The following is a 24,723-nucleotide window of genomic DNA, read 5'->3' on the forward strand; positions in this document are numbered from 1 at the left end:
TGGGAAAGAGTGTACTGAGAATGGGGAAAAGACAATGAGAGCCTGGTTAGAGCGCCACATTGCACGGATGCTCCAAAAAGCTTTGCAGTTTGGAAGCCAAAGTGCAGAAAATGTGCACTTTGTGCTCCATGTGGAAGCAGCCCAAAATGAGAAACGGGGTAGAAAGAACCAGCACCCAAAAGCCTAGACTTTTCCATGGTACTGCAAAATAGCAACATTGGACTAAAGTTTTCCTTCTGGTCTTTCAGGTATCGGAGAGTCTGGTGCAGAGAAACGGGGACTTCTTGATACGCGATTCGCTTACCAGTCTTGGGGATTACGTATTAACGTGCCGCTGGCGGAATGAGCCCCTCCATTTCAAAATCAACAAGGTGATGGTGAAATCCAGCGACGGCCACACCCACATCCAGTATCTGTTTGAACAGGAGAGCTTCGACAATGTGCCAGCCCTGGTGCGATTCTATGTGGGCAACCGCAAGCCGGTCTCAGAGCAGAGCGGGGCGATCTTCTACTGCCCCATCAACCGAACCTTCCCTTTGCGCTATCTGGAGGCCAGCTATGGACTTGCCAATGGGAAACACAGTGGCTCACATAGCCACTCCAGCCAGAAAGGCGGGCACATCAAACGAAGGAGCATCACTATGACAGATGGATTGACGGCTGACAAGATCACAAGGGGCGATGGGTGCCCAACGAGGTAACATTGCTTGGTTATATATTTGCTTGCTAGTTAGTAGTACAACCAGCTGTCAGTGTCCATTTCTTTTTCAATGGTAGATTGCCCCTGACATCACAGAGCAAGGCTAGGCTGCCATTGGCTCGCGTGCTCTGATGTCAGAGAAAGGCTTCCCAGCTGGGAGAGACATAGCAGCCTTGGAGACTTTAGAACTGTAATTATGAGGCTTGTAATCCTGTGGAAACCTTACACTCCTATGTTGTGACCTATTGAATGACATTTTCGCTGTCCTTTCCCTTGCCCAGTGTCTCCTTACCACATCACCGAGACATCATCCGTAACTGCGCCGTCAGTGTGGACCAGATCCAAGATCTCCACTCCCCAATGTCTCCTATTTCTGAGAACCCAGCAACTCCAGCCTACAGCACAGGTAGGGAGGACTAAACCCATAGAGACGAGCTGCTGATCTCCATAACAAGAACATGGGGGAGACACTGAAGAAATGAAAAGGAAAGTTGAACCTACAATGGCATAGGAAACCATCCCTTTAGTGGACCGTTTTAGATTTTGACATGGAGGGTATGTGTGTGTGCATTGAAACATAGGAGAGTCCTAGGTGTGTTCTGAGATGTGACAGTCTCCTAAGGACTTTTTTGTGTACCCTTCAGTGGGAACCTGTTCCCACTCGGGCTGCAGAAATGGAGAAATTTGAAAGAATATATTCCCCCACAGTAATGTCCGCATCCAAGATTCTGAAATTCGTGACTTCAATTACAAGGCTCAAAGAGTGACTTAAATACAATATGATTTTGTTGGTCCCAGAGAACAAGAGATTGAATTCTTTACAGAGCACTTAATTAACTTGTGGAATTCTTTGCCGCAAGATGTGGTCATGGCAACTGGGTTAGATGGAAATCCATTGAGGACAGGTCTTATCAACAGATAGCTGCCAGAGCTTTTTTACTGGGAAAAGAAGTGGTGGAACTCAGTGGGTTGCCAGCACAGGGGCAACTCCTGGCGGGAGGTAGTGCCCCTGGTACCACATGCACACGCGCAAAGTGTGTGCACACTTCCGGGACTGCACAATGAGGTCACTTTGGGTCAGCTGGAACAAAGGGGGAGTTTTTAAAAGTTTAAATCGCCCTTTGGCGAAAATGGTCACATGGCTGGTGGCCCCGCCCCCTGATCTCCAGACAGCGGGGAGTTGAGATTGCCCTCTGTGCCGGCATGGAGGGCAATCTAAACTCCTCTCTGTCTGGAGATCAGGGGGCGGGGCCACTGGCCATGTGACCATTTTCAAGAGATGCTGGAACTCCGTTCCACCACGTTCCAAATGGTAGCCACAACAACTAAATAGAACCCCTCCATGTTTAGAGGCAATATACCTCTGAGTATCAGCAAAGAAGCTGAGCAGGGCAGCTGCCTCCGTGTGTGTTTGTGAGCTTCCCGGAAACATCCCCCCCCCTGTTGGTAACAGGGTGCGCTGGGTGGACTCTGATCAAAATGGGTAGCCGTGTTTGTCTGTAGCAGTAGAAAAGAGCAAGAGTCCAGTAGCACCTATAAGACTAACAAAATTTGTGGCAGGGTATGAGCTTTCGTGAGCCACCTCCCACATCTCTGGGAATTTTCAACCCTGGAGTTGGTAACCTTAGTTGCACCATGTCCAGCCTGTGATCACAAGACCTTTTCCCTTCTCTTTGCAGTTACGCGACTAAAACCACAAGCAAGCCAGGCAGCCAGCAGTCTCGCCCCAGCCTCTCCTGTCCTAAGGAGGTCCAGTGAGCCCCAGCTGTGCCAAGGGAACAACGGCAAGGCCGAACACCCTGACAGCACCCACTCCACCCCTTCCCATGGACACTCGAGGGCATCTCCTTCTCCCTCCGTGAACAGCTACAGCGATCCAGACACGGGTCATTACTGCCAGCTTCACCCCCCTTCCCCCATCAGCTGGGAAAGGCCAGCTCAGGATGGCAAACAGGTGCCCGCCAAGAGCTACGTGGACAGGCTAAAGGGAGACGAGGGTCCGAAGGGGCCCTCTCTGAACGGCTCTGAGGCAGAGGCTGGGCCCAGGAAGAAGCCCAGTCAGGACGCTCCGGGCTTCGTGGTCCCCATAGTGGAGAGGTCCTCCTCCTTCAACCCAGCGGTGTTCCGCTCCCTCCTCATCCCTTTGGAAAACAAGCCCTTGGAAATGGCCGTGCTTAAAAAAGTCAAGGAGCTTCTGGCGGAGGTGGATGCAAAGATCCTGGCCAAGCACATCACCAAAGTGGACTGCCTGGTACGGGGCGTTTGGTGAGGGGGTGGTTCCGCTCGGCGGTCTGTTTCTCAGGAAGGGGGAGCTCATACTAGCTGTGCAGCGGTTATGGCTTTTGGATTTCTGTTTGGGAGGCCCACTCGGCTCTGTGACTCGAAGGCTCTTCATCCTTTGGCACAAGCATAGGCTCGCTCTGGCAGAAGGCCTGCCAAGCCCCAAAAGCTGTATGCCAAAGGGGTCCCCTGAGCCAGTCTGTCCCTTAGTTAGTCCAGGGCAGCCTGTTATCTGCTGTCCTCAGGCTGGAGCCAAGGACGTTGCTGTCACAAGAGGGTTTCTTTCATTCCTGAGCCTGTCCCCAAATGTTTTGTGCAGCTGAGCCAAACATTTCCTCTGCGACTCCTGGTGATTCCCCTCTCCTCCGTATAAGGAGAGAGACTAAACAGCTTTCTCTCTTTGTTGCAGGTTGCTAGGATACTGGGTGTTACCAAGGAGATGCAGAGGCTCATGGGAGTGAGCTCGGGGATGGAGCTGCTCACGCTACCCCACGGACATCAACTTCGCCTGGACTTGCTGGAAAGGTACAACACAAAGGCTATCCAGATAGAAAAATGGGAGAACCAGGAGAGGGTGAAGATCAGTGGGGCAGGCATCTCCTGCAGCTCACTGCTGGGTCAGGTCCATCCCTCCACTACCAGCACTGTGTGAATGCAAAGGCTGGACAAGTGTGGAATCTGGTATTGAGGTCAGCAATCTCAGCTCTTGCTTTTAAAAAAGCACGTTTCTGGTCCTAAGGGCTGCAAAGATAACAACAACATTTGATTTATATACTGCCCTTCAGGACAACTTAATGCCCACTCAGAGTGGTTTACAAAGTATGTTGTTGTTATCCTTCTGACAATCACCCTGTGAGGTGGGTGGGGTTGAGAGAGCTCTGAAAAGCTGTGACTGTCCCAAGGTCATCCAGCTGGCTCCAAGCGGAGGAGTGGGGAATCAAACCTGCCTCTCCAGATTAGAGTCCTGCCGCTCTTGACCACTATACTAAACTGGCTCTCTGAAAGCCTTGAAAATTCAAGGGCCATGCCTGCTATTGCTAATCAGCATGCAGGATAGGATTGCCAACTGCAGGTTGGGAAATTCTTGGAGATTTGGGGGAGGAGCCTCAGAGGAGCGGGGTCTGGGGAGGGGCGGGACCTCAGCAAGGTATAATGCCATGGTGCCCAACCTCCAAAGGGGGGGGGGTCAAAGCTGGAGGTTGGCAACCCAAACGCAGGACCTCCTTGCACCGTGCCAGTGATGCAAGTTCCAGATGCCATGTTTGCAGCTGCTTGCCAGGGCCTGCAAGAGCCCCCTTCCCATTTGGGTCTCCTGGCGGGCCTTCTCATTCCCTTCTCCCTTCTTACATCCCAGGTTCCACACCATGTCCATCATGATCGCTGTCGACATTCTGGGCTGTACAGGCAGCATGGACGAAAGGGCCTCCCTCCTCCACAAGACCATCCAGTTGGCAGCAGAGCTGAAGAGCACCATGGGCAACATGTTCAGTTTTGCTGCTGTGATGAATGCACTCGAAATGACTCAGGTACTAGGGGGGCCCTCAGTGCGTGCAGGTTCTCAGGAAACCCCGGGTCCTCATTGCCCTGGGCGACCACAGAGACTGGAGGAGCTGTGGCTCAGTGGCAGAGCATCTGCTTGGCACGGAGAAGGTCCCCAGTTCAATCTCTGGCATCTCCAATTCAGGTGATGTGAAAGACCTCAGCCTGAGACCCTGGATGGCAGCTGCCATTTTGAGTTGCCCAGACTGACCCCGACGGGGCACTATTTTGATTCACTATAATGAGTAGAAACAGAAGGGGATCCCCCACCCCCTGCCAGGGCTACTATATCATTAAACCACAATCAATCAAAACTAATATCCCAAAACAATTAGGAATTTCTAAAAAATGGTATGGATTTTTATGGTATTTAAACAGTGCAATAAAGAAAGTGCTGAAAGTGCTTCTACGAATTCCTATGAACAGATATTCCAGGTCACATTACAAGATTCTCACAATAAATACTTAAAAGATACCATTTCAATAAATCTTTCAGTAAATGTAACAAGAATGAATTGATAATGGCCGCAAGAAAAGTGATGTCTCGCATACCAGTCAACTTGCTTTGGCATGCCTGCAACGCAAAGGAGAATATTAACCGGTATTGGTGACCTGGAATATCTGCTCATAGGATTTGTACCGTACTTTGTACTGTATGGTCGTCGTTGTAATTGTGATTCTTGGATGTGAACTTTACCATTATATTGAGTATTGAAATGGGCTAAATGGAGCACCTTGCACTTTAATTAGTGTAGAGAATATTCTTAATAACTGTATTTAATCAAAGTTTATATTTCTAATTTATTATTGCACAGTGCACTTTAAGAACATCTAGCTTAGTAGATTGTTTCCACAGAAGGTCTTCCATTTATTGAGTTTTTGCTCTCAGCGGTGCCCCTCTTGTATAGTTACCACTCCTGATCCCAGCTGGGTGCAGGCGAGGTGCAGGCATTGCCGCCTGCTCAACGCCTGCTCATGGCCTGGGCTTCCCGCTGTGGCGCGCTCTCTGGAGGTCTGGCTGCCTCATCTGGTCTTCCCTCCACAGAAGTGCCCTTTGGAAGTGAACCTGGGTAGGAAGTGAGTTGTCTTGAATATACTTAGCCTTTTATATATTATATTATTATATTATAATATAATATAATATATTATAAAAAACTGCAGGTAGTATAAACTGTTTTTAGCGGACCAGCTACAATCCCTAGTTTGCAGTATCTGTTTGATGCCAATCAACAACTCTGGGTTGTTTGACCATCTGCATTCAGATGCCGTAACAACCTGAGATTGATCAAACCTTGGTTTGTTGTGATGTCTGAACACAGCCTGTGTTTACTGCATCCCCAGTAGATGGTTGTCCAGTCTTCAATCAAGCATTTTAAAGAACAGGGATTCCAAGACACCTAGGCAGTTTCCTCCCAATTGTTGAACTGCTTGTGTAGGTCAGACTCCTGCTTACCACTCGAATCAAGGAGCACTGCCTCCCACAGGGAATTTTTGCACAATGCTCTTTTAGACATTTCAGTCCAGGAGGTGCCTGATTCCTTTGCATCCGGTCATTGGCAGCAATACTTTCAGCGATAGGGTGGGTTACCAACAGCCCTTGATAGACCATGACCTGCCTGCCTAGTGCTGCCCCCCTCCCCCCACTTCATGCCTCTCCTTTTGCCCTGCTTTCAGATCGCACGGTTGGAGCAGACCTGGATGGTTCTACGCCAGCGCCACACAGAGGGCGCCATCCTCTACGAGAAGAAACTGAAGCCTTTCCTAAAGAGTCTGAACGAAGGCAAAGGTAGGCATTGGGGCAGGACTCCTGGCCCGTTTCTCACGGTTCCCTCTGTCCATCCAGTGCCCATCGGAATGGTTTGAGCTGTGGTGCTACGCACAGTGTTGAGCTGGAGAGCCAGTTCAAGAGCTTGAGATGCTCGCCAGGAGACGTGCTAAATATCAAGGCCTTCGTAGGAATTTGACATGTCTGTCCTGCCTCTTTCCCATCACAGAGCCCAAGGTGGGGAGTACACAGAGCTCTCAAGAGGGCACTGACCACATTTACACTTCAGCAAGGCGGCTGGCTCTTATGCCCTTCAACCACGTCTGGGTTTCTGTTGTGGTGGAGTAAATGCACAGCCCCCTCCTCCCCCCTTGCAGATACCTTTCTCCCACAGTCAGCTCATCCATCGTGGCGATACCACACTTCCCTGGAACTCAGAACAGCAATTTGCTTCTTTGGAAAATGTATCCCTCTGCACGTTAACCATGTCCCGACCTTGCAAAGGATTACAGGAAACTGATGTCTGTTAGGAGCACGGAATGCACAGAAGCATTCTGTCCCATTCGCCAGAGTGGGGGTCGGGGTGGGGGTGGAGAGTGAGAGAACACGTGGAGCACAGAAATGAGAGCCACTGCTAGGAACTATGGTGAGACTGGATGACGGCCCACTACTGGCTCTGACCAGCCAGAGGGCATCTCAGCTAAAGCCTGGTACTCATTGAGGGGATCACCCCCAGAGGCTAAGCTATAAAGCCTTCTTCCTGGCTGCTGTAGCACAGTGGTTAAGTGTTCGGCTGTGAATCAACACTCTACTGGTTCGAATCCCGCACTGCCATGAGCTTAGTAGATGCCTTGGGTAAGGTCCTCTTGGCCCCAGCTCCCCAGCTGTTTTGTGGGGGGCAAAAATAATAATAATATTATTATTATTTATTATACAGGGGAAACTATAGTAGCACACAATAAATAATAATAATAATTTGGCTGCGCAAACCAGCTGCCTGCAGTCCAGTCCTGACCAAACCAGACACAAGTTTACCACCTCAGGTTAGAACTAGGTAGAAGTTTCTTAACAAAGGGCTCTCTGGAACGCTGCCCGTACTAAGACCATGCAGTTCCTAGCAAAGTTTGGCAGGATTTCTCTTATCCTCATTCATATGCTCTTGTAGTGATGGTATGCCATCTGGTGGCTACTTAGAGAACTACAGCAGGTTTGGTATGACAAAATTAAACTCTTGATTTTACAAAGCTATTACTTTCTCTCTCTCACCCCTTCTGTATTCCAGAATTATTCTTCATTTTTCAAGAAGTCAAGCTGAAACCAATGCAATCAGCTTGGCCAGATTCTCTCCACACCTTTTCCATGTAATGGTGGTGTGGTGGTGTTGCTTTATTTACTCTGCTCCGTACTCCGTACAATGCTGAATTATTTAATTCAGCATTGAAGAGTGCTAGTGCAGGTGACACCAATGGCGTCACTGGTGGCCCTTTAATTTTTTTCTTTTTGTACATGCTAAATTGATGCATGTACATTGATGCATGATGTAAATTGATGCATGCTAAATTGATGCATGTCCACAGTGCTGGCCCTTTAATTTTTTTCTTTTTGTACATGCTAAATTGATGCATCTCTGGACCTCTGAAGGGGTCGCTATTCCCAAAAAATCTTCCTTTCTGGCCTCTCTTTATCTGATTGGCTGATTTGGGCTCTGTTATATTCCAACCCCTACAGTCATAGAAAAATGAAAGCAATGAAAGCAATGGGGAATCTTGCACCTCCTGCATGCTTGCAAACTATTGATGCATTGATCCAACATTGGATTTAGAAATAGAAAGAAAAGGAGAGGGAAGGGGAGGGGGAAGGATGGAAAGGAGGGAAGAGGTAGTGGCCGGATAAATAAGTGGCCAATCACAATGAACTGGGTTGGAAGGGGCTGGAGATGGCCAGAAGAGGGCTGAACTCTAAAAGCCGGCATAAAGGTTATGCATGGGGGAAAGGGCTGACTGGAAAACAGCTTTTCTAAGAAGTTGCAGGGGGGGAGTACTCCAGAAAACCCGGGGGAAAGCTGCAAAAAAATGGACCCAGTATTAATAGCTCAATACGATGTGGAGGGTTGAAAATAAATCAGTGCAGTTTGGATAATTAACCGGCAAAATTAACTGGTGCAGAAAGGATCTCTCTTTCTCTTGTTCTCTCTCACTGTCTTGGGCTGAGTCACATATCAAATGTTCCCAACATTTAAAATCCATATAAAAATTAAGAATCAAACTATGCTGATCTGACTAAAGACGGAGGAAGACAGAATAATCTGCCCTAAAATGTAATAGGATATCAGGAGACAAACAGAATCTTTTTTTAGGCGACACCTTTCAGTTATAGCTCAGTGCTTCAATGCTTTGATGGCTGATGGCTCAACAAACAGCCAGTGTGTGTTGTGATTATGGCAACTAGGACTGGGAAGACTTGGGCCCAGTCCTCACTTACTCATGAAACTCACTGGGTAAGCTTGAACAATCACCATCTTTCAGACTAACCTACCGCATGGGTTTTGTGCAGTTAAAACGGAAGATAGCCACAGATGACATCATAAGCTCCTTGAAGAGAAGGCAGGATAAAAATGAAAGAGAATACTTTGCTTGAAATATTGGGGCAGGGCCTGTGAGTGGAACCTTCTAGCTCAGGCGTAGGTGGCTAGCCCAGTGATGCGGGCATAGCCCACAATTTCTACCAAGTCCAGGGATAGAGTCCAGCACAAATGTTATCTTTTTAAGTATACATTGGTGAATAAAGAACTTTTTCTTTATTCACCAATGTATAATTAAAAAGGTAACATTGGGTGATGGAGATACCCTTTTGCTTTCCCACCCCTAAAGCGCCAACATTTCCCCCCCTCCTGATTGTTTGGTAACTCTATTCCAAGACATTACTTAATGTTCGGAATTGCCAATATGACTACTAGTGATAAAAATCTATAGACAAAACTTATCTGAAACTTTAGAGTTGCCACCAACCAAGTCAAGGCTGAGTTAGGTGGGTCTATGGCAGGTCTTGATAGAGAAATTCTCAACTCTTCTATTTCAGAAGGACCCCCCCTGTCCAACACTACCTTCCCACATATTGTGCCTCTCATCACACTTTTGGAACGGGACACAGCCCTTCCAGACAACCCTGAGCCCTGGGAAAACCTGGATGACGGTGTGGAGGTAGTCATGGCCCACCTGGAGGCAGCACGGATGGTGGCTCATCATGGGGGGCTATACCTCACCAATGCAGAGGTGAAGCTGCAAGGTAAGAAAGGCCATGTGGACCGCATTCATCCCAGAACATGCACTTCTAATTGTCCCTGTTCAGTAGCATGAGAATAATATATCCTGTATCCATTTGCTCCTTCCTTAGATAGGAAATAGTGGGAGAAGATGAGACCGTTCTTAAAGTGGGTCTCAAACCTTGGAAGTTTGGGAGGCTGGAACTGATGAAGCATCTTCAAGGTGCATTGGGGCTTTCAGGACTACCAGACAAGTCCCTGCTGCAAAGAAAATATCTAAACTCCCTGCCTCTCCATGAATAGCTCACTGCAGATACCAATATACTTAAAAAGCAGATTACCCTGCTGCACCTATGTCTTGCCATATGAACGTGAGCCAGCCTCTTTCTCTTAGAGCCAAGCTACAAGTGACGCCTGACACAGGTTGGACACTTGTCCGCTTACCTCAAGTTTTGATGGGAAATGTAGGTGTCCTGGTCTTACAGCTTGGCTCTCCATTTAATGAAAGTTTACAGAACCCCCCCCCCCCCACACACAGCGGAAGGGAAGGGGGGGCCTGGCGACAGCCCGATGCCTGCACTCCCCTCCTGACCGCATGTTCTCCCTCCCATAGACTGCAACTTCAATTAAATAGAGACCCAAGCTGCAAGACCTGGACGCCTACATTTCCCATCAGACTTTGAGGGAAGCTGACAAGTGTCCAACCTGTGTCAGGCATCACTTGTAGCTTGGCTCTTAGTCTTTCTAACTTACCCGGTAGGGTTAGTGAGAGAACAGAAAGGAGGAAGGAGAACCATATATGCTGCCCTGAGCTCTTTGGAGAAACATATTTGGATGCAAATTATCAAGGGAAGAAAAATGGTGGACATGCATGTGTGAATGAATCCCGAGGAGAGCAACACGATATAAAGACATCTTTGGAAGGGACAGATATGGGCCAAGCCAATGAAAGGAGAAGAGTTTTGTGGCCTGTTGAAGGGACTGTTTAGAATGAAAATGGCCTGGTGTTCTTAAGAGAGAAGACTTGTAGGTTCTAGGACTGTCAAAGTAGCAATAACAGTGAACAGCTCTGATCATAAGCAAAATATCCTACAGTCATATTATAAAAAAATGTATGGCTATGTTATAAATTAAGGTTTTTGCTGAATTATTTCAGACCATGCAAGGTTGGGTATTAATGTTTGCCAACCCTATTCCAAGACATTAATTAATAGACAAGCATGTTCAGAATTGCCAGCATAATTGCTAACAATACAAATCTGTAGACAACATTTGAAACCTGAGACAGCTGCCACTAACCAAGACAAAACTAGATTACAAAATTATAAAACAGTGCAATAAGACCGGTATAATACACACACTACAACAGGATTGCATAGTCAGGAAAGTGAAAAAAAAAGATCTAATAATCAAATAAAGCAATGCTATATGAGGGGGAGAATGTCATGCATTTTTAAAGCGACATTTTGTCCAGGGAGATCAAAGATCTGGAGGGCTGCATTTAATTTGTACTGCTTGCAGTTTCCCTCAGACGATGAAACTTAGCCTCCTTCAGCTAAACAAACACATTAGCCCCTTTCCCCTGGAATGTGCCACTCAGGGACCAAAGCTAGTTCTGTTTCCTTTGAGACCTTCTGGGTTCCTGTTGCAGGCTTCCAGCCGAGACCAGAACTGCTCGAGGTCTTCAGCACAGAGTTCCAGCTGCGTCTCCTGTGGGGCAGCCGAGGTGCTGAGAGCAGCCAGAGCGAGCGCTACGAGAAGTTCAACAAGGTCCTCACTGCATTGTCCCACAAACTTGAGCCAGCGGTGCGGTCCAGCGAACTGTAGCCCAACATTACGGACTCAGAGCTCGACTAGCAAGGAAAGACACCACCAACTCAACAGCCTGCACCTTCCTCTCTACATCAACCCACTGCCTAGAGCGGGGTTTGTCTCAGGTTGACATGGGGAGAGCCCCAGGGTTGGACGCTGGAATCTGTATCTGCAAAGGTGACAAGGAATGAAGTGGACCAGCCAAGGAGTCCGCCATCAGTAAAGGACTTTTTCTGCATCAGTTACTGACAACCAACATCCAAAGGGTAGAAGAAGCGGTTTCGTGCTTGAAAAATCCAGCAATTTGCACTGCTCCTCGCCACTGCTACCATCCTTGCAAGAAGCATGAAGATGCATTGCTGCAACTGCACCAACCATACCTTAGGTAGTTACTCTTGGGTTATTTGCCTTTCTGAACATGACCCTCCATAGCACAGTGGTTCATTGGTGCAAAAGACCCCAGCTATGTGGTAAGAACCTGACCTGGACATGGCTGACTTTGAGGTCTCAATTTGAGACTAGAATGTAAAAGTGGTCTTCTCCCTCATTACTTTGCTGTTAGGCATCATCTGGGGGTGACAGTCTTTTCAGCTTTCTTAGGCTGCAATCCTACTTAGGAATAAGTCCTAATGAAATCAGTGGGACTTACCTCCGAGTGAATGTTGATAAAGTGGCTTTTTCTGTGTGTGTCTCCCATCCCATTTCATAGAACCAGGAGGCCACTAGCTCAGTCCTTTGACTGTCCCAAGACCAAGGAGCTGAGCACACCTATTCCTCTGTGCCAAATACTTGAGATTTGGCTGCAGCACTGTCTCCCCCTCCCGGGTTCTTATGCAGGGATAACTGATCTACACTCACGCCCCTCATCTTCCTGGAAGCAAGCAAGACGATGTCATTGCATTTGATGTTTCCCTTCCCCTGAGCAGCATTCAGTGAATTGGGAGGAAAGGAACAATAATGCCGTCATGTGTTTCTAAACGTTACTAGGAAGATGCAGTGGGGAAGGAGACGTGGGTGAGCATCACATATAGGTATAGCCCTTACTCTCACATCTCTCCCCTTGCCATCTTTCTCTTGCTTCAGTTCCTTTCCTTGCTTCAAACACCATGCCGCTGGATATCACGATGTTGGTCTCCAGTCCTTTCAGTTTGCCTTTCATCTTGCGAGGCCTTTTCTGCTTGTAAATAGTAGATCCACATTGGTGTGTATATATCTCTATATATATCTATAAATATTCAAAAGGGACAATTGTTGTAAATAATTACTCGCCTCATTTTCCTGTCTTGTAAATTAATGTACATATACCATGGAGTGTCTCTCTTTTGGTTCTTGCATACAATAAACTTTTATGCTTTTTTCTTCAAGAAAAGTGCTTAACTTTTTTCAAAAAGTAATCCCTGCTCTTTAAAAACAACATTGTTTCTCCATCTGTTTTGTTTGACCTATTTGTTTTAGGTTAGGATGGAAAACACTAAACCGCATGAAAGGTTACTGGGATTCTCAATCTGTTTCTTTGGCACTTTGCAGACTGGGGACTAGAACTTCAACTATGTTTTCTAATTAGGGCCTACAGGAAGATCAATATGACTGCAACAGAACCATAATATATTCAAATGTTTAAGGGAGAAACGTACTTCCAGCATACACAATCTGTTGTTTCAAACCATGATTTGCCATTACAGATGGACTGCCAAACAAGGGTTAACACTTCTCACTCCATTTAATTAATTTGTCCTGTTGTGTTTTCCATGCCAGTGCACTTTTAGTCTATTTATCATAAATTTGAAATATTTTAATCCCGCCTTTCTAGCCAAATAGGGTCCCCAAGGCATTGAACATAAGAACACTAAAACTTTCCAATGTTAAAACATCATTTAAAATATATAAAACAATTCAATATATACAAACGCAAACATCAAAATCTTGGCATAGGGCCAATAACAGTTACATCAAGGGAAACAAAAAACCATTGGCGGAGGACAATAGAAGGGGACAGAAAACTCTTTCCTTTCGACACCATGACTGAGAAGGCACTTTCACGGGTTACCACCCATCTAGACTCAGATGGTGGGGGCACCCAAAAAAGACCTCCAAAGATGATCAGAGTGGGTGGGTAGGTAGATATGGGAGACGGCAGTCCTTAAGGTGTGCTGGCCCCAAGCTGTTTAGGGCTTCAAACATCAATACTAGCACCTTGAACTGAGCACTGAAGCAAATTGGGAGTCAGCATAGATGGATATGTTTCCTATGAGCCACTTGTCAGCACCCTGGCTGCAACATTCTGTACCATCTGTAACTTCAAGGGCAGCCCCACATAGACCATATTGCAGTAATTTAATCTAGATGTTCCACAGCTGGCTCACCAACCAAAGCTGGCAAAAGGCACCCTTGGCCACTGCTGTAACTTGTTTATCCAACTGGTGGCCAAGCTCCAGCAGCAGCCCCATCCAGAACAGTATACCCCATTTGTTTCCCCCATCCTCCAATAGCACCACCATTTTGTTGGGATTCAGTTTCAGTTTATTAGTCATTTTCCATTCCAAAACTGCCTTCAGGCACCTGTTCAGTTTCCATAGCCTCCCTGGGATGTTGGAAGCACGAGATAAAAGCAGAGTCGGCCACGATGGTGGCAACTCAGCCCAAATCTCTGGTTGACCAGACACTCACTGACAGAATGCAATACAATTTTTTCACCTGGTGTCCATACTTCCTGTTAGTATCACCAGTTTGGTATTAAGCCCTGTCTTGAGAATATCAGGCTCCAAGATGCTGGAGGCCTGACAGTCTTTTGCCTCATCACATATTAGAGTACACAGGTTGAGTCTGGGTCCCCAACCCTGTGTACTCTCATATGTGAAGAGGCAATCATGTGACCTGTGGGCTCTCAATTTTCAATGTAGTCATCTCAACTAATTGGCTTCCACCTGGCCCGAAGCATTTCCAGGTACAGTGCCATGCCAACTAAGCAATCCAGACCATGAGTCATGTTGCTGCAGAATCAGAATTGTCTAATGTGAAAAACTGGGGAAATGTCAATAGTTGGATATTTTATGTGTCTAGGGTAACAAAGGGTGTGTGTGGTGCAAGTCAAGTCACAGATGACTTACGGCGACCTCTACTAGGATTTTCAAAAGGATTGATAATTACTTTACATAAGTATACTGTCATATAACTGCAAAAGTTTAATAAAGGGGGCATTCAAGAAGGGATTACTGTGGAGGATACCAGAACTCCCCCCCCAAAGACTTAAAGAGACATTGAAGAAAATATGTCCCATAAAGTGAAAGAAAACAATGGAACAAGAATCAAATAAAAGAACTAAAACTAGAAATCACACAGCTACAGAAGAAAAAATCAATTATATGACAGAAACTGTAAAGAGTTATGAAAGTAAATAACCACAAGCCAAATAGACTACTTTGGAAATTGGTGGCAGCTGACTTATAAGTGCAGCTAGTTCTATTTCACCTACAGGGTTTATAGTCAGTGGCAGTACACCTATGGCAATTGGAAGTAGATCCAGCAGTTGGTCTGGTCCATCCAGTCTGTCATTTCCAGATGTGGAAACTACTTGTAGCATGCCTGATAGCACTGCACAGGAATGGGAAGTTGGAGATGGGGCATTATGCAGTGCATTACATCATAGATACTGTCTATACAGAAGAATCTGTTGGTTGCAATCCTCAGTAGAGGCAATTCCCCCAATTAGGAGTCTAGTTACTATTTCTGTCCCATTGACATCCAGCCTCAACTCATGGCCATTCATAGCAGGCAGAAGATTATTCTCCCAGATTATCCCTGCCCAGGAATTGTTAGGTATACCCAGGAATGCTATCCATGCCCTTTGGTGCAAACTACAGACAGGGATCTGCAGCAGCCCTGGCCCAAGTACCCTTTGCCCTCTTCCTCTTTATAGGGATGTTTTCTACATACTAGAGTGCTACCCTATACACTATACCCCTTGCAGTTTTCACCCATGCAAATGATCCAACATTTCCCATTGTGTGACCCCATCCCACTAACCTCAGAGGAGACAGCACTGGAGGGAAACAATGGTGAGGGATGGGCCTCGGAAACCTGAGTTTGTTGAGAAGCCTGACATTTTGGGTTAACTGGGAACTGTATGAAACTATTTCAGAGTATTATAGACCTGTCAAGGAGTTGTTGCTACTGCAGACTGACTGAGAATGCCTTTGGTATGCCTTTAATATAGGTATGTGGGGAAGCTTGATTCCAAGTAATCTCTGTTCCCTCATTTAAAAAGAAAACAAAACACCAGTATTCTGTTCAAAACAGGCTTCATGAGTCAGACTGAATAGCAATTGGTAGAAAAATCTTCAGATTCAACATTAGTCTCATCATTTATCATGCAAAGGAAGTGCACGCTGAAGAAAATACAAAGTAATGCTCAAGATAATTTTTTCACTGGATATTTTATTGGGGGCAACTCTTAATCAGTCTTCCACTGTACAGACTGATGCTGCTTTATCCAAATTGACTTATCTGGAAATAGTCCACTATTCAAAAATGCACTCCTCTGTCCGCACTGCTCTCAATTCCTACAGTAACTTAAGTAGATGGATTTCTCCAGCTAATTCGAGTTCTCCAAAGAAAAAGTTTAAAATTTATTTCAAAGGCAAAATCAAAAGGTTATTCAGCACTTCAGTTTCTTTGGAAAGCAAGCGTACTGAAGCAGCCTCCACCACTAAGGGAGATTTCTGTGTAAATCCTCCACTTCCAGCCCCCACATGTTTCTATGCAAGACACTGTCCGTAAGAGCGGTCATCTTCACTGCTCGAAGGATGGGCTCTGGGCTACAGGACAGAACCAGTCCCATCACCATCACATACTTCCCCGCACTGAGGCAAGGCCGCCCTTTGGGGACCTTGTCTGCCCCCTGAACCGTGAAAGAGCCACTTTCATCTTGCATCTTCACCGCTTTGCCATCCTGGTCCACAGTCAGTATCGTGCCCTGCATCCATACCAGGGGAACTGCCAATGCGGGCCGTCCATACTCTTTTCGAGCCAACAGCCATAAACCATCACAGTCCCGATAGCACTGTTGTAGCTGTGCAGCCAGAACCTTCACTGGTGGAGACTGCAAATTGAGGCCTTCTGACATCATGCCATTCCTCCTTCCTGCCTGTTTCACCTATATAAAAAGCACACATAACCCTTTAACTTAAATAGGATAAACTGTATTAATGGCTTTCACCACATTTCAGCTGTATTGACCTCCACAAGTCAAATATTCAAGAGATCTAAACTCCTTTCAGACATGAATGGCAGGGTAATCAGACTAACAGATCTCTCCAAAACAGAAATGCTCTCCCAAGGTGAAATGCTTAGTTCTGGGCAAGAAATACAAAACTCCCATGGGATCATACAGAAAACTTCAACACACCACAGCTGCCGTTTTCTTACGAACACAACGCCTTTTGGAAATAGAATATCAAATCTGATTTCATACAAATGTTGAGTTTTAAAGAACTTTCTAACTACATTATATTTGAAAAGGGGGGGCGTTTACTTAAAGAAGTTCAAAGAACTCAGCGAACTTATTGTATGCAGTGGACGTTAGTTGCCATTATATTGATTTAATTTTAAAGATTATAGGAAGAAGATAATTTTGAATCTTGCACATAAAGCAATACTTCATATGAATCACTGGGGTGAAATCTAGAGGGTAAGTGTTCAGGCAAATAACATAATTGAAGGACCAAGTATTTAGGGATCGCCCTGTACGATTTAGGCAAGCTATACTAAGGTGACAGGTATTATCAAACTTGGTTCTCTCTTTCACAAAGGATCGAGACCTGCTTTCCCGCTCGTCCCTCAACCGGTTTCCCTCCCCGGAATTCTCCTGCAGCGTTTCGTTTCCCCTCCTTCCTTCATGTTTCCCCGTTCAAGCTTTTAATTCCATGTTCATAGCCTACTTTTCCCCCTCAGCCCGTCCACTTCCTTCCCGCGAAATCGGACTCCTTGCCTCCGTATTCCGTTATTCAGCTTCTCCTCATGGGCCGCTCTCCGCTGCGCGCGCCTTTTCCACCGTCCCGCCTTAATCTTACTCTCCCCCTCGCCCCTCCCTCCCCGCGCCAACAACCGCCGCCTCAATTTCAAACCGGAGCGCGAGCCTCGAGCCCGGCCACACCCCCTCAGCGCTATCTGGCCACGCCCACTTCGCGGAGGCGGGAAACCGCTCCTGCCGGAGGAACCAGTCGCGCGCGTGCTCGCCCGCCGAACCTCGCGGTGCAGGCTGGGAGCTGCCTTGGCGAGGAGGGCGGCGGGAGCGGGCGGGAGCGCACGGGGCCGAGCGCCGCCTCCTCCTCCCCCGTCTCGGGCGGGCGGGCGCGCGCAATGGGGAGGGGCCGGGTCCTGCTGGCGCTGCTGCCCCTGCTGGGGCTGGCGTGCCCGGGAGCCCCCTGGGAGCTGGGCGCCGGCTGGCAGTGCAGCTTCTCGGCCTCCTGCGAGTGCGACTTCCGGCCGGACTTGCCAGGTGAGGGGAGGGAGGGTGAGGGGCAGAGGGAGGCCCAGGTTGCCAACCTCCCAGTTGTGATACGCACAGAGGTTCCTCCGCCACGCAAACAGAAACCAATGCAAACCGAGCAAATCGCACGTGAAGAGAAAATAATCAGTCTATAACTCGAGCAATAAACCAAGCTGTCAGTCTATATATATATTTATATTAAATACAGTGAAGAACGCAATATCAAACTTATGTAGGAAAGTATAGTTAAGACACATTTAAAGCATGCCTTCACAAATGGTAAGCCGCTCTAGAACAATTTAAAGGTGCCTTGCTCTAGAGCGGCTTACCATTTGCTTTAAATGTGTCTTAACTATACTTTCCTAAATAATTTTGATACTGTGTTCTTCACTGTATTTAATATATATATATATATATATATTGACTGACAGCTTGGTTTATTGCTTGAGTTATAGATTGATTTGATTATTTTTCCTTCACGTATGGTTTGTTCCGTTTGCATTAACCTCCAAGTTGTGCCTGGAGATCTCCCGGAATGACCAGTGATCCCCAGAGATCAGTTCCCCTGGAGAAAGTGGGTACCTTGGCAGGGTGATGACGTTCTACGCCACTGAGCTACCTCCCTTCCCCAAACTCAGGCCACCCTAGGTCCCTTCCCCCCCCCCCCAAATCTCCAGGAATTTCCCAGTCTAGCATGGGGAAGGCTAGGTTGCCAACTCCAGTTTGGGAAATTCCTGGAGATTTGAGGGTGGAACCTGGGAGGGAACTCATAGGAGTGTTATTTATTTACCTTATTTATAGTTTGCTTTTTACACAGACACAACGTTGCAGCATTATTATTACTATTATTATGATTTTTAAGGCGGATTGCACAGTGTGAGATCAGTACAGTCAATTTCAAACACTGTAATTGGGAATTATGCTTGTTTTTCAAATTTCTCCTCTCTATACTTTATACTATTGTTTATCGAATGTCCTAGTCATTTAGAATACAATAGGTCAGGGGTGGGTAAATTGCGGCCCGCGGGCCACATGAGGCCCGCTACAGAGGTTTTTGTGGCCCATCAAGACAGTCAGAAAAATCCGCCTTGAACCGAGATTTCCTTCTAAAATTAAATGTGCTTGCAGCTATAGATGATATGAAATTAGCACAATAAATAAATTGAATAAAACTACCACTATTTTATTTAATTTATATTTATTGATTTTTATGATACAATTTATACCTTTTCTGAAATGCAAAGTTAACTAATGAATGCAATCATTTTAAAAGGTGCAGCCCTCCACTAACCTCCGAGCCAAAACAATTGCCCACCCCTGCAACAGGTGACTGTACCACAGAGTATAGATAGCAGAAATTTGCAAAACAAGCATAATTCGCAATGCAGAGCTGGAAAAAAATCTGAAACAGACCATAAGCAATTTGGCATGACATATTACATGATGTGGAAACTGCCAGGAGGAGTGTACCTGGTGGTGGGAGAACGTGCTGTCAAGACTTAGCTGACTTATGGCAACCCCTGCTGGGGTTTTCAATGGAAGAAGTTAATAGGGGTGATGTATTGTCGAAGGCTTTCACGGCCGGAGAACGATGGTTGTTGTGGGTTTTCCGGGCTGTATTGCCGTGGTCTTGGCATTGTAGTTCCTGACGTTTCGCCAGCAGCTGTGGCTTTTGGTGCTACACCTCTGAAGATGCCAACCACAGCTGCTGGTGAAACGTCAGGAACTACAATGCCAAGACCACGGCAATACAGCCCGGAAAACCCACAACAACCATTAACACGGGTGGTTTGCCATTGCCTGGCTCTACATGGCAACACTGATTTTCCTTGGTGGACTCCCATCCAACTGCTAACCAAGATCGATCCTGCTTATCTTTCAACATCTGATGAGATAAGGCTTTCCTGGGCTATCCCAGGGTAGGAGCATACTTACAGCAACAAAAAATATACAGTAGTACAGTCTACAGTCCCTATGCCTTTTCCAAAGCATCTCAGAGCCATTTCCTCACACCATGTCCATATTACATGTATAAAAGGACCTCTTCAGGCAGGTGGGATATAATGCCACAGAGTCCACCAAACTGCCATTTTCTCTGTGAGAATTGATCTCTGTCGTCTGGACATCAGTTGTACTTCTGGGAGATCTCCAGGCCACACCTGGAGGTTGACAACCCTAGGAAGAGCTGTGAGGGAGTGGTAGAGGAAATTTTGATGGAGGAGGAAACCCTTAGGATTGGCGGGGGAGGGGTACACGGATACTTTCTAATAAAGTTAGTGGCTTCGAGAGTGGGTTGAGAGAGTAGGGAGCTAGAGAGGAAATATTGATAGAAGAGGACAGATTTGGGAAAAGAAGAAGAAGGTTTATAAAGGAATTTTGGAGAAAGGTGGGTTGGGTGATAGAACCCTGAGGACTTCTTAAATGCATAGGGAGAAAATGACAGTTTTCCAGTGGGGAGGGCGGCTGCTATCCCATGATGGGGGGAGGATAAGAATGGGGTTTCAGGGAGCAAATCTTGATGGAGTATGAGGAGCAAAAAACAGGGCTGACCTGTAAAGGAAGTTTGGATGTAGGTGGGGAGTGATGTAATCCTGAAACTCCCAATTGGGAGGGCGTACAAGTGGATAGTTCCTAATACCAACCGTGGTCCAGAATGAGAGTACTTAGGTGCCTTGAGAGGGATTTTTGCAATATGGAGATAACACTGGCCTACCTTTCAAGGCTGCAAGATAATCTGCATGAAAAGACTGGAACACTAAATGCATTATATAAATGCTAAGTATTATTGGTATCTCCGTTTTAAAGCTGGGCAGAGTCGCTGCTTCCTTCAGCACATCATATCTCAATCCCAAATCATTTTAGGTCTGGAATGTGATTTAGCTCTCAACCTGGTTGGCCAACACTTGGTGAGACAGCTTGTCGTGAAAGGGGTGAGGGAATTTGTGCTCAGTCACGCTCCTGTCAAGCCTCTGGTGATGTCGTTCCACGGCTGGACTGGCACGGGCAAAACGTATGTGAGCTCTCTCCTGATCCGCTACCTCTTTCGTGCTGGGCTTCGCAGCCCCTACGTCCACCAGTTCTCCCCAGTGGTTCACTTCCCTCACGCAGAACACATCGAACAGTATAAGGTAAGGATGTTGCCTTTCGGTATAGAACCTGCAAGCTGTTTTTTCTTGTGGTCTTTCATGTTAGGCCTCTACCATGACTCTTTTTAGAGAAAAATTTGGGCATGTGAATTAGCCTTACCTAATCCCTGTTGCAGTAGAAAAGAGCAAGCATCCAGTAGCACCTATAAGACTAACAAAATTTGTGGCACGGTATGGGCTTTCGTGAGCCATAGATACCTGTGAGCTGTGGCACATGAAAGCTCATACCCTACCACAAATTTTGTTAGTCTTATAGATGCTACTGGACTCTTGCTCTTTTCTACTTCAATAGGGATTAGGTTAGTAGTACTGGAGTACTACAGACAGACGAACACAGCTACCCATCTTGATCTAATCCCTGTTGTTGCTTTAGTTAGCAGTCATACCCCTCCCTTATGCTAAAAGGGCATTTTATGGATATAACTTATCATAAACCAGAAGTCCCAGATATTGCCTAGCTCCAGGTAGAATGGATGCCAGCTGGCCAGGAGACTGGAAAGTTACCAAGCCATGAATCATAGAGAGAACGACTGACTGATGGCCCTCCACACCCCGGAGAGCAGCAGAGATGGCAAGGCTTCCAGAGACATCTCCCTGCCCAGGCTCTTCAACACTTTCTCACTGTGTTTCCTTGAATGCTAATTCCCGCAACTCACAAGGAGACCCCCCCCATTAGGGTAACACTTTGCCCCCCTTAAAATCAGAATTTCTGTACTTCCTGTAGCTCTTTTTCTTATGATGTTTTGGCAGCACATGTACTAATATGGGAATGATACAGAGAAGATTAGCATTGTCCCTTTGTCAGAATGATACCCACATTTATGGAGCATTCCATATTTTGACAAAAATGAACAAATCACCAGGTCTGGAGTAGACGTCTAAAAGAACTCAAAAAGCTAATTCCTGTCTATTTCAAGGTTTCTATTTTGCATTTCCTTCCAGAATGACCTGAAGAATTGGATCCACGGGAATTTGACACGCTGTGGCCGATCGCTCTTTCTCTTTGATGAGATGGATAAGATGCACCCTGGCTTGATTGATGTGATTATTCCATTTCTGGGACCATCTTGGGTTGTGTATGGAACCAATTACAGGAAAGCGATCTTCATTTTTATTAGGTACAAACAGATTAAATAGATTTGTGGGCAATCCTCTATGATGGAAATGCCAAAGGCATGATTCTTTCTTCTAGCCAATTATATTTTCCTTCCTAGCAGTCCTGAGCCAGGCGTTCAAGCTTGATCTGTGAATGAGCTTCATTGGAGTCTGTGGTTCCAAGTAGAATTTCCTCTTTCTTGAAAATGCCTGGCTTTTACCTTGTTTTCGGTGGCCCGGCAGGTGCTTCTGTGCACCGGGCATCTTTTCCTAACATCTTGCCTTGTTCTTGGGTAGCAATGCTGGAGGGGAGCAGATTAACCAAATTACCCTGGACCTCTGGCGAATCCGCAAAGACCGGGAGGAGATCATCCTTCAGGATCTAGAAGCATCCATTCTGGAAGCTGTTTTTGAAAATCCCAGAAGTGAGTATTGTTTGAGAGAGGGAAGGAAGAGCTGAACTTCCTTACCTTCACTTCTTTCCCTGAAGCCACTCTCCCCTCCTGTTTTTTTCCCTTGATTTTGGAGTCCTGTCAAGAGAGGAACATCCAGGGGGTAAAGCTCAGGCAAGGGAAAGCGTTCTGCACCCCCTGCCAATGCTGCCTGTTAAGTCACTCACCTACCCAGCCTTAGGAATGTTTGGATTTATATATTGCCCACTCAGAGTGGTTTATGAAGTGTGTTGTTATTATCCTCACATCACTCTGTGAGGTGGATGGAGCTGAGAGAGCTCCGAAAGAGCTGTGACTGACCCAGGTCACCCAGCTGGCTTCAAGCGGAGGAGCGGGGAATCAAACCCAGTTCTCCAGATTAGAGTCCTGCCGCTCTTAACCACTGCACCAACCTAATTCTAATACATGGGTTGTGCTACTGTCACTTCTGTTTTACTATTCAGGATATGGGTATCCTTTGAGAATTTTTATTTGCTTCATCTTTCTTCCGCAGATGGATTTTGGAAGTCTGGAATAATTGAGCAACACCTGATTGACCTCCTGGTACCTTTCCTTCCTCTGAAGCAGCACCACGTGAAGCAGTGTGTGGCAAACGAGCTTGCCAGCCAAGGCCTGCAGGCACAGCCAGATGTCATCCAGGCAGTTTCTGAGAGCATCCCTTACTTTCCAGAAGAAGAAAAAGTCTTCTCGTCTACAGGCTGCAAAATGGTGGCTTCACGTATTCCCTTCTTCCTCTGACCTGTCAGGAGGTGTTTTTTGCTTGCCTGCAAAAGCTACACTAGACTCATAAGTTTACTCAGAACAGACGGATATCATATTTGGATTCTGAAAGTTCAGCCCAAGACCACCTGTCTGGTCATCGTGATCTGCTTCAGGACCAAAGATGAGACTTTCCAGAGCAGAAAACTAAACTTGATCAGAAAACTAAAATGCACTTTATGAACTTTATACTTTGCCCTGAGCCCTGTGGTGAGGTGCTCTTTTGTGCCAAGGAAAAGGGGCCATGGCCTCTCCAAACAGAATCTTGGCTGCTTCTATAGCATTTTAGAGACACTTTTTCGCAGACAGCTATCAAATTATGCTTCCTTACCACAGCACAAGTGACTTAATTTTTTATGGGCTCTGAAATCTTACTTCTACATTTTAAAAACACACTGTGACAGCGTTGATGTTCTAAAAACTACAGCCCACATTGGGATGTCATTTTGAATGCCTTTAAATATACGGGTTAGACTCTCTGGGGTAAATTTAAAATGGTTGCCTTCCAGGTCTGTATTCCTCATTGTAATTAGGTGCTATCTGAAGATATTTTTCCAATGGCAGCTACCTCTAGTATAAGTGAATAGAACCGGCTATGTCGGCCAGTGATGGGTAAGCCTAGGAATAGATCTCTCACTGTCTTGGGATTCTGGTTTCAAATCATGTGCTTCTCATAGGGACTATGGCTTAGTGGAAGAACATCTGCTTTGTACACAGAAGGTCCTAAGTGCAATCCCTCCAACTAAAAGTACGGCCACTAGGTGATGTAAAAGACCTCTATCAGAAACCCTGGAAAGCCGCTGTGCATCTGAGTAGACAGCACCGAGCTTGATGGAGCAGGAGCCTGATTCAGCATGAGGAAGCTTCACGTATGATGTGTGGGGCATCAGCCAGGGAAAACTCAAAACAATCTCTTTTATATTTCCTTTTCTGCTCGAGAAAGAACTGGGGTCTCTGTTTCGATTTTGCTACTTTGCTGTTCCCAAGTCAGAAAAGGCACTGGAGTATTACTGTGCTGTGCAGTGTACCCGAGATAATCATAGAAGTCTTCTCAGACTGTGCTTAGGAGGATTGTTGACTGTGCTTCAGTGCCATTGTGCTGGGACTGTGCGCAACTAAGCATACAGTGTTCAATCTGTCATTTAATAGTTGGCAGAAAAAGTCCTTGGTGGAAGCTGTTGGAACAGACTGGCATCTCTGTATGGGCGCACAGGGGGAAAGGGGGGTTGTCATGTACTGTAAAGCTCTCTGACAATATTTTTGCTAGTTAGGGTGATGATCCTTTGAAAGCTTCGGCCAGAATTCCTAGACAGCCCCTCACCTGCTCATGAAGTTTTATGGGTCAACTCGGCTGAGGAAACGAGAACGTTTTCTGTGTTCAAAAGTTTGTTTTAATTTATATAAATAAAAAGGTTAAAAGACACAT

General features: G+C 46.2%; 3 protein-coding genes and 1 non-coding gene across 6 annotated transcripts in view; 3 read left to right on the forward strand and 1 right to left on the reverse strand.

The window, feature by feature from the left end:
- The window catches only part of SH2D3C (SH2 domain containing 3C), an 81,171-nt gene extending 68,475 nt beyond the window's left edge, over nt 1-12,696 (forward strand). For both annotated transcript variants that reach the window (XM_054998589.1, XM_054998590.1), the window contains 8 exons: nt 249-697; nt 982-1,106; nt 2,380-2,951; nt 3,390-3,505; nt 4,335-4,506; nt 6,194-6,305; nt 9,363-9,569; nt 11,198-12,696. In XM_054998589.1, coding sequence (XP_054854564.1) covers nt 249-697; nt 982-1,106; nt 2,380-2,951; nt 3,390-3,505; nt 4,335-4,506; nt 6,194-6,305; nt 9,363-9,569; nt 11,198-11,373 — 1,929 coding nt within the window. In that variant the 3' untranslated portion in view covers nt 11,374-12,696. The remainder of the gene's footprint in view (nt 1-248; nt 698-981; nt 1,107-2,379; nt 2,952-3,389; nt 3,506-4,334; nt 4,507-6,193; nt 6,306-9,362; nt 9,570-11,197) is intronic.
- Nucleotides 12,697-15,772: 3,076 nt separating this feature from the next.
- On the reverse strand, nt 15,773-17,424 carry LOC129342588 (recQ-mediated genome instability protein 2-like). 2 transcript variants are annotated; one of them, XM_054998430.1, is made up of 2 exons: nt 17,345-17,424; nt 15,773-16,510 (listed from the first exon to the last, which is right to left on the reverse strand). In XM_054998430.1, the coding sequence occupies exon 2, from the start codon at nt 16,481-16,483 to the stop codon at nt 16,064-16,066; it is 420 nt and encodes a 139-aa protein (XP_054854405.1). In that variant the 5' UTR covers nt 16,484-16,510; nt 17,345-17,424; the 3' UTR covers nt 15,773-16,063. The 2 variants fall into 2 exon arrangements, with proteins under 2 accessions (XP_054854405.1, XP_054854406.1); XM_054998431.1 differs by having other exon boundaries at nt 17,295-17,399.
- A 196-nt stretch (nt 17,425-17,620) lies between these two features.
- On the forward strand, nt 17,621-24,720 carry TOR2A (torsin family 2 member A). The gene is made up of 5 exons (XM_054998481.1): nt 17,621-17,854; nt 20,708-20,973; nt 21,934-22,109; nt 22,384-22,511; nt 23,032-24,720. Exons 1-5 carry the CDS (start codon nt 17,716-17,718, stop codon nt 23,274-23,276), a joined length of 954 nt encoding a protein of 317 aa, XP_054854456.1. The 5' UTR covers nt 17,621-17,715; the 3' UTR covers nt 23,277-24,720.
- On the forward strand, nt 21,730-21,832 carry LOC129342748 (U6 spliceosomal RNA). The gene has a single exon (XR_008598241.1). It is a non-coding gene; the product is annotated as a U6 spliceosomal RNA (small nuclear RNA).
- Nucleotides 24,721-24,723: the final 3 nt, after the last annotated feature.

The sequence above is a fragment of the Eublepharis macularius genome, chromosome 14 (genome assembly GCF_028583425.1).
Source record: "Eublepharis macularius isolate TG4126 chromosome 14, MPM_Emac_v1.0, whole genome shotgun sequence".
In the NCBI taxonomy this organism is placed as follows: Eukaryota; Metazoa; Chordata; class Lepidosauria; order Squamata; family Eublepharidae; genus Eublepharis; species Eublepharis macularius.

Bases quoted from the DNA above. Each gene is read 5' to 3' on its own strand.
- TOR2A (XM_054998481.1), top strand. From the start codon at position 17,716: ATGGGGAGGGGCCGGGTCCTGCTGGCGCTGCTGCCCCTGCTGGGGCTG. The intron at 20,974-21,933 runs GTAAGGATGTTG...ATTTCCTTCCAG, and splicing joins AACACATCGAACAGTATAAG to AATGACCTGAAGAATTGGAT. The intron at 22,512-23,031 runs GTGAGTATTGTT...TTTCTTCCGCAG, and splicing joins TGTTTTTGAAAATCCCAGAA to ATGGATTTTGGAAGTCTGGA.
- LOC129342588 (XM_054998430.1), bottom strand. From the start codon at position 16,483: ATGATGTCAGAAGGCCTCAATTTGCAGTCTCCACCAGTGAAGGTTCTG.